General features: G+C 35.0%; 1 protein-coding gene across 1 annotated transcript in view; it reads right to left on the bottom strand.

Annotated features, from left to right (window-relative positions):
* Nucleotides 1-12700, bottom strand: part of NCKAP1 (NCK associated protein 1) — a 61284-nt gene that overhangs the window by 25969 nt on the left and 22615 nt on the right. Inside the window, exons 5-18 of the mRNA XM_009281080.1 lie at nucleotides 12490-12632; nucleotides 12317-12407; nucleotides 10018-10155; nucleotides 9242-9290; nucleotides 8600-8756; nucleotides 7929-7985; nucleotides 7291-7387; nucleotides 6960-7066; nucleotides 5694-5826; nucleotides 4046-4127; nucleotides 3538-3596; nucleotides 2572-2717; nucleotides 1949-2081; nucleotides 100-219 (exon numbers count right to left, since the gene is read on the bottom strand). Coding sequence (XP_009279355.1) covers nucleotides 100-219; nucleotides 1949-2081; nucleotides 2572-2717; nucleotides 3538-3596; nucleotides 4046-4127; nucleotides 5694-5826; nucleotides 6960-7066; nucleotides 7291-7387; nucleotides 7929-7985; nucleotides 8600-8756; nucleotides 9242-9290; nucleotides 10018-10155; nucleotides 12317-12407; nucleotides 12490-12632 — 1512 coding nt within the window. The remainder of the gene's footprint in view (nucleotides 1-99; nucleotides 220-1948; nucleotides 2082-2571; nucleotides 2718-3537; nucleotides 3597-4045; nucleotides 4128-5693; nucleotides 5827-6959; nucleotides 7067-7290; nucleotides 7388-7928; nucleotides 7986-8599; nucleotides 8757-9241; nucleotides 9291-10017; nucleotides 10156-12316; nucleotides 12408-12489; nucleotides 12633-12700) is intronic.

The following is a 12700-nucleotide window of genomic DNA, read 5'->3' as shown; positions in this document are numbered from 1 at the left end:
GGGAAGGTGAACTGGAAATAGAACCATAAAAATTCAGAAAGTCCAACAACCTAGAAAATCTCAAAGGAGAATTAAAAGAATAGACACAACCACACCCACCTGATCGCTCAGCGTACATTGTTCTGTGCAAATGTCTGTGATAAGATTTCGAGCTTGCTTCGCCATTTCATCCAAGAACATGTTACACAAGGAAAGACTACGATCTCCAATATGATGTCGCTGTTAAAGAGGAAAAAAAAGAAAGTCTTATCTTCAGTTTCCTGTTAGTCCTGCAATATTCAAACAACACACACACTGCACTGCAGTTAATGGTTCACTAAATCATAGAAGTAGGGTACGAGAAATAATAAATTAATTAGTCCTTAATAATCTCAGCTCCAGGATTTTTTTTTTTTTTGGAAGCAACTTGAACCATGAAATGTTCAAAGCCAAAGTGGCCTATTATCATTAAAAATACATTGCTTACTGTATTTTGTAAAATATTTTCTGTAAAAGGAGGCAAAATAAATTTTAAAAAGTAGGTTTTCATGTTTCATTTTGGAATGAATCTACTTTAAAGTGTCCAATACTCAAGGTTTCTGTGAATCTCCTCTTCATTAATTTGTACCAGTACTAAATCTAAGAGAAAAAAAAACATGCAACTCAAGCTATAGAGAAAGCACAGGGTCATTCACACCACAAAGTCAGTAGTGAAGCTCTACTGCATTAATTTCTGGATTCAGTTCCTTTGTCACTGGATCTGCACAAGCACAGCCTTCTGTCTCAGTGAAATCCTTCTTTCACCACTAATGTTTACTTTCTAACAGCCACACTACCACATGTTGTACACAGTACAGCAAAGATTATTTTTCCAAAATGATAACAGTTACCAAGTCATACAATTCAGATATTGAATTCAAAGTTCTGCTGGCTGTGGCAAAACGTGCTTGCTGCAGCTGAATTCACAGTAACTAGCGTACAGTGGACTTTGGCTACTGATTCCTTACTGTTACTATAATTGTTCTGAAAGACATCTCTTATCCTCAAGGGAAGCTTTCCTGGAAACTTTTTAGTGGTTGTCTAGTATAAATAGAGTTTGCAGCTGTTTAAAGCAAAGTATACAGGGAAAATAATGATACAGACATATATTGAGATGAAGTTTAATGGATTTAATGTTTAAATAAGAACCCACATCGTGCATATTACAACAGATCTTATTCATCTAATTGTTTCAGATGAGCACTGTTAAGAATGAAAATACACTTTCATAAGCACTACACAAAATTGGCCAAGTTAACCCCTGGAGTAATTCCAAAGTCAATGGACGTACAGGAAATGTACTAAAGATTCTATTTCATTACGACAAAAATAGAAAGAATTTCCTCAGAATCAAACTACTTCCTTTAACAAAGGGTCCATTTCTTTAAGCAACATTCTGCATTTTTTCGTTTCTAATTCTAACCAAAGAGGGCTTACATTACCCAGTTCTGACCAAAACGAATGCTTGCATTATACTGTATATCACTTAAGTTTTTTTTTAATCTTACTCAAGAAGCACTATTTATAACAAGCCATACAGAACTGCCAACTTCCTATTTCCTTTTTCTAACTATGGGCTTATAAACCATTTGAAAGAAACACTGTTGCTTGTGAATTTTAATAGGCATACAGGATTTATTAGCATCTAAGCCTGAATGACCCCAGAAAAGTCATCTTATCTTTGTACCTTAGTTTAATCTCTCTTTAAAGCAAAGATAGTAATACTTACTCACTTGAGAAAAAGATTTTGAGATCTATGGGTGAAGAATCACATAAGAAGGTGATCTATTTGTTTTACTTCCCTTTTTACCACTCTCCTCCCTCAAAGCTTGTATTGCTATAACAAACACTTTCTTGCAGTGTTCAGCTCTAGTCCTCCCTACTTTAAACGAGAGACGAAAATAACTAAGACAATATATTTAAAAATTACCTCTTCTGGGCATAGTTCATGGGTGCAGCTCATAAAATGAGTACAAAGCAGTGGGAATGCAATTGAGTATCTTGACTGAGAGGGAAGCTCCAAACACTGCTGAAACATCTTCTCAAAAGCACGACTATAAAAACTGATCAGAAATAGACATTTAAATGGAATACATACATAATTTTGCCGCAAATAAAGTCTACTTCACACAAATCAAATACGCTATTAGTGTCAGATTTGTAGTTATAACTTATACCAAAAATTGCATCATGCTTTCAAAGAAGTTTGTTGTCTGCATTCACTTCTTACGCATTTTATTTGCATCTCTCTACTATTACCATATTTATATTCTGATGTTTGCCACATAGGCACTGGAAAAACTTGCACCTTTTGCAAAAATGTATTAAGGAAGAATCTGCAAATGACCTCAGATCAATTATGTGACTGAAGAATCTCTCTGACGGTTCTTCAGAAATACCTTTATCAAACTAATTCATACAGAAACCAGAAATTCTAATTGATTCTCCCACTGGCCTATCTTCCTACAAAGTCTGCTATTTAAAAATTACACTTGCAAGGGCAAACCAAACAATAAATAAGAAAAAGCTTCTACAGTCAGGTTAGTAACGTACCAAAATATAGAAAGATCCGAGGTTTCAACCAACATCTCCACCAAGGAATCTACCATTTTTGTGTGGAAAATGATTGTGTTCATCATTTTTCCTAGTTCTCTATGGTCTGCAAGACTAAGCGAAGCTTTAGAAACACTGGTATAGGCCTGAAAAGACACAAGAAAAAAATTTATGCTATATCTACAGCTGCTTTTTTGCAAATTCGGCTACTGCCCAATATAAAGGTTAAATACTGATTATTGCTATACATAGGAGTACACGAGTACACGTATACCTGTGTACTTAAAGACTGGGGATAGACTATTTTATCTTTCCAATATGGCTTAAGAAAAGCAAACTGCCTTTCAATGAAGTCTCCATATGTCATTTGAATACGATACCAATTCACAGATAAACTGTAGAACAAATGTATTGACAAAGCACAGACACGCACTTGTGAGCCCCCCCTTTAACAATCAAGTTTTGGAAAGCAAGAAAAAGAACGCATATTTTGAAAATATAAAAATAACATGTCTATCTAATTTTGAGACAATTGATTTAGAGTCTAAACAGTACTCCCCCCTTTATTAAGTCAATTGAAGATACTGTTATTGCAATGCACAGAAGCGATCTCACTGAACATTATTTTCTTGCTGAACAGCCTCTACCTTCCCTTGGCTGGGCAGGCTGAATCACACCCCACACAGTGCACAGCTGCCAACAAACTGCTCATCCTCAACACATTCTATTTCCGAACTGTTATAAACACCCCGAAGAATGATTTGCAAAAAGTATGCAATGCAGACAAAGTTACATCAAAATGTAGCAAATTATCAGCTTAAGTATTTGTTTGATTTTAAAAGAGTAGTTTATCCTTAGATAGCCTGTCATCCACTTGCAGTGAGAGAGTAATCTAGAAGAGCAGTAATTTATTAAACATTTTGGTTTTAAGTTAGTAAAGTGTCACACATATTTACAAAGCCTTACCTGCAATCTAAACCAGTCTAATCTCATTCCTCTGAAGTCAAACACCTCTCCATCTTCAACTGCATCAGGGAAAAATACAGAACATAAAACCTTTAGGAAAACAACTACAAATTTGGATATAGTATATCAGACCTTCTAAAAAAAATCCCAAAGTTCTCAAGAATTACTTGGGTATTGAACTTCATGCTTTTACCTAAGAATTTCAATCCAGCACAGCCACGCTAATAGGAATTAAAATATCTAGATGAAAATATGCATAATACACTTTCTAAATTAAAAGGTAGGATTACTTCCCAATAGCATTCTTCAAAAGCTCTATCGGTATAGAGCTGCCCTGGAAAAGGGACATACAATAAGATGCAGATACCGTAACAAAAGAGAAACAAGGGAACAAATTCAGATTATGCACGTTATCTGCTTCTACCGATTGCATGAAACAAAAAGCAATGAAGCTTTCCAGAGGAATCTGTCATTCTGTTACCATTTTCCCAAGTTCATTTAAACTTACCTTGTTTCACGCTTAGTGAAGTCATTGTGTTTACAAAAGAGGACATGATGATTGATTCATCCTCTGGGCACACTGAAAGATTCTAAAATAAACGTTGTTGCTATTATTATTTCAAGCTTGGTTTATGAAACAATGTCAATACCCATGCGCAATTTATCAGCTATACTCTGAAATGTACGAAAATTTACAGAAGGTAACTTAATCGATGGAATCTCTCAGATAGTGCTATTTAACAGCTGTCACTTTTTACTTCATTGCTTGATGACAAATACCTAGAAAAGCTTGCTTCCAAACAAACATCTGCTCAAAATGGAAAAATCTGTCAGTAAGTGCCCATGCATTTTCAGGCGGTAGTCATTTACAAAATGGACACCAAACATTTTTCTGTTATATATCAGAAACCAAACATTTTTCTGACTGCTACAGGCATCTGATCTGTCTACAAAGAAAATTTGGCCATGGCAGGACATAATGGAGCCCACATCAGCATCACTTTGCTTCCCACAAAACGCCCTCTCAACAGTTTTTTTTACTAACATTGATTTGAATGATTTATACCACCTGAAAGATGGACTATCAAGTTTTCAAATTTTACAAAATGGAACAGTGCATGAAAAAAGCAGTTTCAGCAATTGTAAGATCATATTTCTATTAAATAATACAACACAGAAGTTTCTCATAATTCCAGCTATGACTGACATTGACATTTTAACCTAAAGGTTGAAAAAATCCAAATTATCACTCAATCATTTGTCTAGTTTTGTGCTTGATACCTGTTATGAATTAATTACAACTAAAATTCAAGCCAATTTTTTTTTCCTCTTTCAGTTTGATGCTAAGGATTATCCTATCTAAACACAGAACACTTGTGCCACTTGTACAGCATTTAGAAGTCATTCACTAAATCTAGGAAATAATTTCCCAGGAATCAATGACATACGCCAAAAACATTTAATTCTGTCACTCTAAAAAAAATAAATCTGTTTAACATGTAAGTATATAGAGTTATAAGCAAAAAAAGACCCCAAATACATTCATTTTGGTATTGAAAGTAAACCAAAGGATTCAGTTACATTTAATAATTTGAACAGTGATACAAACTGGTATTTAAACTGTTTAAATAGTTCGTTTAAATAAACAGTAGAGTATGTAAGTTCCACCTTCTGGTAGTTGATGTAATGCTGGGAGTGTGAGTTTTTGAACACAACAAAAAAGCTTACAGTACAAACTTGTCAAGTTTGAGTAGCTGACCTAGTCACGAAATTTGGGCTCCATCTAGTGGTCACTAGGGAACAAAACCAAAACAGTTCAGAAAGCCTATCCTTCTTTGTCAGGCTAAATAAGAAAAAGTTTCTACAACGCTCCTTCAGTGGCAGTACTAAAGTTTCTACAACGCTCCTTCAGTGGCAGGAGCCACACATTTCATTGTCTCTAAACATAACATTGCTTAATAACATTTAAGTATTCATATAACAACCAAAAGTACAACTCTAAATCCCAGAATTAAACAGCAAGTTAAGTTAATTTGCCTTACTCCATAATGTTCATCAAAATCCACAAACCAGGATGAGTTTCATAAAGACATTTTGGACAAAAAGCCCTTTTTAAACTTTGCATTTGAGAACCCAAAACCACAGTCTTGCCATACCTGAACAAGCTCATTTAAGACCACTGCATCAAAGCCGGAGAGATACTGTACGTAGTATCTCTGCATCACGGGTCCGTATTTTCGCACATGTGCTCTGAGCTCCTCCATGTAGAATATTAGCTCAGCTATGTGTCTAGGCAAGAAGACAAGGAAAAGCTTACAAATAAGAAAACATCAAAAAATATTAAAAACAATTTCTACCGGTGGAATGCTTCTCAAGGGGATTTCCTCCTATACCTTGCTTTTAAAACTATTTCTAATAGGCAATTTCTGTATGAAAGTATTTGTTCACATTGTAAAATGAGTTTACATAGGTAATTTTCTCTGCAAGGTAAAATCCACTCAACAGGACATAAATTAGCAGGATGCCCTCACGATAATCCTCAAAGATCTGTATAACTATCCACTTATTTTTTGAAGAAGCCCTTCTATAATGCTGAATTTGAAAAAAAATTTTTTTCTCAAGAAGTGGTTAAATCTGAAAAATACAATGGTAATAACTGCCTTTTTGTTGGGTTGGTTTTGGTTTGTTTGTTTTTTAAAACCATGAGGATGGTTAAATACTTGCACAGGTTGATTCAGAGAGGCTGTGGTACCTCCATCCCTAGCACCTAGTCCAGTGAAGAAAACCCAAGGTTTTCCTACTCCAGCTGTAGAAATAGCCTTGTGATTGTCACTTGTTGTTTAAACTCCTGCAGTCAATACACAGACTTTCAGTTCAATCTTGTGTTCAATAGTCTCGAGAACAACTCAAAAGACAACTAGTACCCTTCTGCCTATCCATATTCATATATCTCTTAAACCCATTTCTCATTTTTACCTTCTGTTTATGATGACACTAATGTTGTATTATATAAATAAATCTTATCTGATTTAAAAGACAGTGTTGCTACAGTACAGGAGACATTCTACAAATCAACAAATCAAGCTTTTTGACAGGTTCCTTCCCACCACCGACTTGTTCAATGCAAATCAATAACACTGAAGACACATGATGAAGCTTTTTTTGTTGTTTTGCTTTCTCAAAGGAAAAAAAAAAAAGCATAAAACTTTTATAAAATATTTTTATTTTATAAATACATTTGCTAGAGAAAACAAACTTTCACTGATGTGCTTCAGTTTCTGGGATTCCCAGGTAAAGATTTTCTGAACTGTCCCAACTCTTCCATATAGCCATCCTTTCCCAAGATTCCCTTGCCTTCAAATGCATTCCATCTGTGAAATTCTCAAATATTTAAGGTATCACACTAAAAACTGTTAACATACTTATCTATGAAATCATCTGCACTCTTCTTTGGCATATTATCTGCATGACGAAGAAGCCAAATAATTTCATCACGAGCAAAGGATAATGCCATAAATACAAAAAGTGCCTGAAAAAGAAAAGTTGTTCACAAGCTTATAGATATATACAACAGCTGCACACCTTGTACAACCTAAGAGGCAACTAGTCTCTAAAAATCAAAGAATCTTAAAACCTAAGTATGTTTTCTCTCAAAGAGTGGGATTTTTCCCCCCAAACAAACTACATGTCATATTATCACTTGGAAACAAAAAGTGAGATTGCATAAATGCGAAACATAAGAACCATAATTACCTTGGGACCCAACAGGCCTGGCTGATCAGACAGGACAGTAGCCAGTTCTTTGAGTGCAGAACGTAAAAACTTGCGTCTCTCTCTATGCATTGAACCGCTGCATCAAAACAACAAACCGAAACATCATCCTCTGTGCTAACCACAAAACATTTGATTTTTCCAAACATTTAAGCCCAAGCATAGGTAGCTCATATCATACCAACTTCAAAAGTTCAGTATTTCAAAGAATGTCGTTCACTTAAAATTGGCATCCCCATCACCAATGCTTTATATTCCTGAAGCATGATTAAATTTAAAAACCAAGTTCTCTGCCCCTGGTCTGTGATTTGCATTTGACCCCACTAAAACATTTCTGTTTAGTTAGCATTCACATTAAGTAACTAGACAAAAACTGGAGAATATATAAACTAAATGCTTCTGTCCCGAAAATTTGAAAAATAATCTAAAACTTGGGAAGTTGAATCGATAACGGCATACCATTAAGCAAATCCAGATTTAAAAGAACAATCAGTACATGATCTCATTTGAAAATGCACAATTCGTTCAGCATTCAACAAGTCCTGTTTATACATTCTTTATAACTTCACTAGAGAAAAACAACACTAAAATCTTTCAGGAAAACTTTGTAAGACACTTACGCATGTGAAACAGCAGCTTCTTTGCACTCTCTGATGTCATTAATACGCTTGTTGTAGCTGCAAGTAAAAAACAATCCAATACGGTAATAAGTATTAGTAGTACAATTTAGAAAGAGCTGCGACTTGTGAGGAGCCGCAATGCTACAGCAAGTAGGATACAGCAAAATGCTCACACAAGACTTATTTCCCTGCTCAGAGTTAAATGCTGAAACTGGATACCCAAACTGAAAATACTCTCCACTGAAGTGGTCCTGGTATTATCTGGTAGAGACCGACTCTGTTACTGCCTGAGTTTTCATATGATATATTGCAGAAACAGTGGCAGACAGTTGCTACTTTTCAAGGAAACTCTGCATTCATTACATCACTTCTCTTCCCTAGATTAAGATTTGTGGGCGAGATCATTAACTTTAACTTTTGCCATTTTAGAGACTGATTCACCAGACTTTTTCAGAACTGAGATAAAAAAAGGCATGATGGTTACAAAATCAAGCTCCTGGAAGTTATGCATTAAAGAAACAGTCAAGATATTAAGCAAAAATGCTTGTGTACTCACTATCCTCAAGCAGAACTTATACGAAGCAGAAGTAACATTTTCAAAACAATTCTTCAAGAAATGATACTTTTTTTAACAGAGGTTCTGAAAGGAGAAAAAGAGAACGAAAACTTACCCTCGTATGTTTACAAACAAGTCTTCTGCAGCTTTGTGAATATGGAATACTTCATCTCGAAACAGAGCCAAGCAAGAGCTGCTTTGAAGTGCAAGTTTCCAAAGGTTCAAAGCTGTAGCATCGCTATTTAGGATTCCATGGCATAAAATAAATCCAACTTCAAAAGTTCACATTGATGTATGTCACAAACCAGATGCACAAAGACAGTAAGAGAACAGTGAGGTTATTATGCATTTTCTCTTAAATAGTTCAAATAGTTCATTGATAAACTGTTTAATGGGTAACATCGTTTTATATATAAAAAAATACCCCACACTGTTCTAGTGGAGATATTTTTGTAATATTTTTGTAACATAAATTATTTAATGCTGATACTACTCCGCTATTTTCATTAAAATTACTAAACCCCTCACTTGTAGTCAAAGTCTGGAATAAATTGATGACAAACTCCATTCCATCATGTGCTGAATGCTAACTTCACTGCATGTAGAAGTATGATACATACAAACGAGATTTAATCAAATTCTCTAGAATCTAATTTGAATACAACAGCTTTTGTACAGTACAGAAAAGCAAGTATTTTAAATGTTAACTAATTTTTTTTTAATACAACCACGAGTTGTTCCAGAATATTTTACTCACAAATGATCCATTTTTCCATTGCATCCAGAGAGAGGTATTCACATGGCATCTGTTGAAAAAACAGTAATTTGTAGCAAACTACTTATATAAGAGACAATACATTTCATAAGAAGTACTTTTTAGAAAAAGGGACAAATGAAGCCTTAAACGCTGATGAACCATGGAAGACTGCTTCTGATTACTAACAGGGCATTGTTTCATCCCTCTAGAAACTGAGGGTTTGAACATTAAATTGAGCTTCCATACCCTGAACAAAACAGCGAACGAATTTTGACAAACGTTTAGCTTCAACAAACTTTGCATTTAAGAATATTAAAGAACTAAAGGCTTTTGATGTATACTAATCACAACCTGACAGCTGTTAACGCTTGAATTTTTTCAGAAAGATGACCATTCATATTACAACTGAGGGAGCAAATGCAAATAATAGAAATTTTAAAGGAAATATCAGTTCTGATTTTCAGTCTGTTGGCCCACAAACATCTGAAACAGTACACAGGATTCCTTCCTTCTACACTGCAGAAGTTAATATTGCTTCCCTTCATCTTTTGATTATCAAATACTGAAAATGAAAGCATGAGCTAACCAACAGAAGCTTTAATTAACGTGAGAAAACTTTTCCCCCATACTAAAGTATTCCGCTCTCCCAACTAACATATTTACTTCTCCGATTAAAAGCCACATAAAGGAAATCAAATAGAAAACAAAACATCGCTACATTATTTCATGGAAAACCTTGCTTAACTTCATCATATAATGCAAATTAAAAGGCATACTGTGTCAGACTGTGCAGGATTAAGCATTGTACTGGGGGCACTGATGAGGCTCAGTAGTTGTGCGTTTCTCCACTGGTCAGCTGAGAGATTTCTTCGAGGATAAACCATCTGGAGTGAAATCAGAGCATCTGAAAGGGACTGAAAAGGAGACCAATGATGAATTTGAAGATGCCCTCAAGGTTCAGTCTTGAATAAATACCCAAGTTCTTTACTTCATGTTGTGAACTGTGTATTGACATTGCTATACTCCAAGCACAAGAGACACTAAGTACTATTTTATCAGTAGTGCTGTTTTCTCAGCATTATTACTAACAATAATCAAAACATTTTACTGAACTAGTTCTGAAATTAAACTTGAGGTTAAAACCCATTGCATCTAGTTTATTTCACATATAAAAGACACTTCCAGGCTAAGGCAGGAGGTTTTGGGGGTTTTTATTATTTTTTAATTAGAGTTATAAAATTCTGAGTTCAGAATTAGAGGACATGAAAAAAATCAATAGAGGACAACAAATCTGTCATGTACAACTGAAAGTTGTTCATTATTTATTCAAGCATCCCAATTATTGTGTTACTCCATTCTCTGCCACTTCATTTAGTATGTCCTTTCCTCTTCGTTGGCAAATTGTAATTATTTTGAGCAGATGCTGTCTACAGGAGCATCTTCATAGCAGATTAAGCTTATCCAAGTAAGTGCTGTCCCACACCTTCTCCCTGTCTTTTGCATCAATACTGGTGCTTGTATGAGTCCTCAGGGAGCCAGGTCTAAGCATTATGTCAGCAAAGAAGGTCACGCAGGCAAAAAAAAAAATTAAAAAAAGTCATCTGCTGAAGCTAATTTAAAGGACTAAACAACTGTCAGGTTTACTGCAAAGTAGTGAGATGATGGAAGGACAACTTCAGGGTGCAGTTCCATGAGAGTATAACCTAACTATCTGTTTCTATAGCATGGTGCCTGAAGGGTTCCATGACCCCAATTTATACCTCTGGCACAAAACAAGCAGAAGAGCAAAAATCAGACTGAAAAAATGGCTTTACAAAACATTTCAAGAGAACAGATTGGTCCACTATTAAATATGAAAGCATAAACAAAAATAATATCGAAAAGTGAAGCATCTTTCCTAAAATGTGTACAAGAAAAGATTAATTGCAAATGAGATCCTTAGCTAAGTAAGTCTTCACAAGCCAGGAATCATGCAGAAGAAAGTATAACAAAAATAAGATTACAGATTGTTTAGACAAATGAGTACTCAAAACTACGTCACTTCAAAGCACTTCGAGAAGTAGCTGAAAAACTCTCTGAACTTCTAGACTATCTTCAAAAGTTTAAGGAAATTAAGAAAAATCTCAAGAGAACTAGAGAAGGAAAACACAGCCAGTACTTAGACTTCAAAACAGGGAAAAAAAACCCCAAACCTTAAAAACTTCAGGCAATAGCTTAGTATTTAACTTAAACTCCTGCCAAAGACTCCAAAATAAGTTGTTAGGCAATCAATTTGCTAGCACCTAGAAAATAACACCTTTATAAATTACAGTTGGTCAGTACTGATCAAACAAATCTAGTTTCCTTTGACAGAGGAGCAAGCTTAGTGGACAAACAGGAAGTGATCAACAGGATATACATTGACTTTGGTGAGGCTTCTGTCACTTTTCCAAGGTATTCTCATATGAAAATACAGCCTAGATAAATCATCACAGAACTGCAGCACAACCAGCTGTGTAAGAATAAAAGCTTAAAAACATCTCTACAGAAAAGGCTAAAGGAATTGGGTTCATTTAACTTAGCGAAGTCAACCGAGCAGGGTACACAGTACAGCTTTTGAGTATAGGAGATATTATTAAAGAGGCAGTGGTCATCTCCAGCACCCCCAGTTTAAGGACAACCCAAAGCAAAAACCCTCAGGTTACAAAATAGAAAACCACAGTCATCTAGGACGGTAAACCAGGAAAAAACTGGTGTCATAGAAACATTAGGAATTTCCTTAATTTCAAGCTACAAACCAAACCAAAACACAGATGTAGCTATTCTCAGATGATCCACAACTGATTTTTGAACAATTTCTAATCATTAGTGAATAAAATGGAACCTTACCAATGGGTCTTAGCATTCCTGTATTTCTATAGGTTCTGTTATTCAATAGGATATCAATCCCCAGCCCCAGACATCCATTATAAGTAAAATCTCCTGTAAAATGTATACCTAATGGCTTTTGACAAAACAAACTCTTGCATATTTACTTTTTTATCTCTGCTTCTCTCAATTAAGGTTACTGTGTTCCTGCGAAAAGTAGTTACATACTTTACTGTGAGGTACAAATTCCTCCATCATTTTCTTTAAAGGATTTTCATAATCCACAATCATCTGGCCAAGGCGTGGATATTCTCTGTCACTAAAAGCAACAACAAACAATTCACTCAGGTGTAGTTATTATTATTATTATTAAACACACTTCCTACACAACAGATTTTTACCTTGCTCCATGTGTCATTTCATGGGCATAGTTATACAATCCAATGATAGCCTTCCTTTCTTCAATTCGAGACAGCAATATCATTAGAGTTGTATAGGTTATAATCAAATCTAGGTAGTTCTTTGTTAAATCGAAGTTTACAGTCTATAGAGAAAAAACAGTAAATTATCATTCTAAAACTTTCAGAAACAAGTATAAAACTTTAACTTTCC

Source organism: Aptenodytes forsteri, unplaced genomic scaffold (assembly GCF_000699145.1).
Source record: "Aptenodytes forsteri isolate BGI_AS27 unplaced genomic scaffold, ASM69914v1 Scaffold340, whole genome shotgun sequence".
Taxonomy (NCBI): Eukaryota; Metazoa; Chordata; class Aves; order Sphenisciformes; family Spheniscidae; genus Aptenodytes; species Aptenodytes forsteri.
The sequence above is the reverse complement of the archived record's forward strand: the minus strand, read 5'-3'. Positions and strand labels throughout refer to the sequence as shown.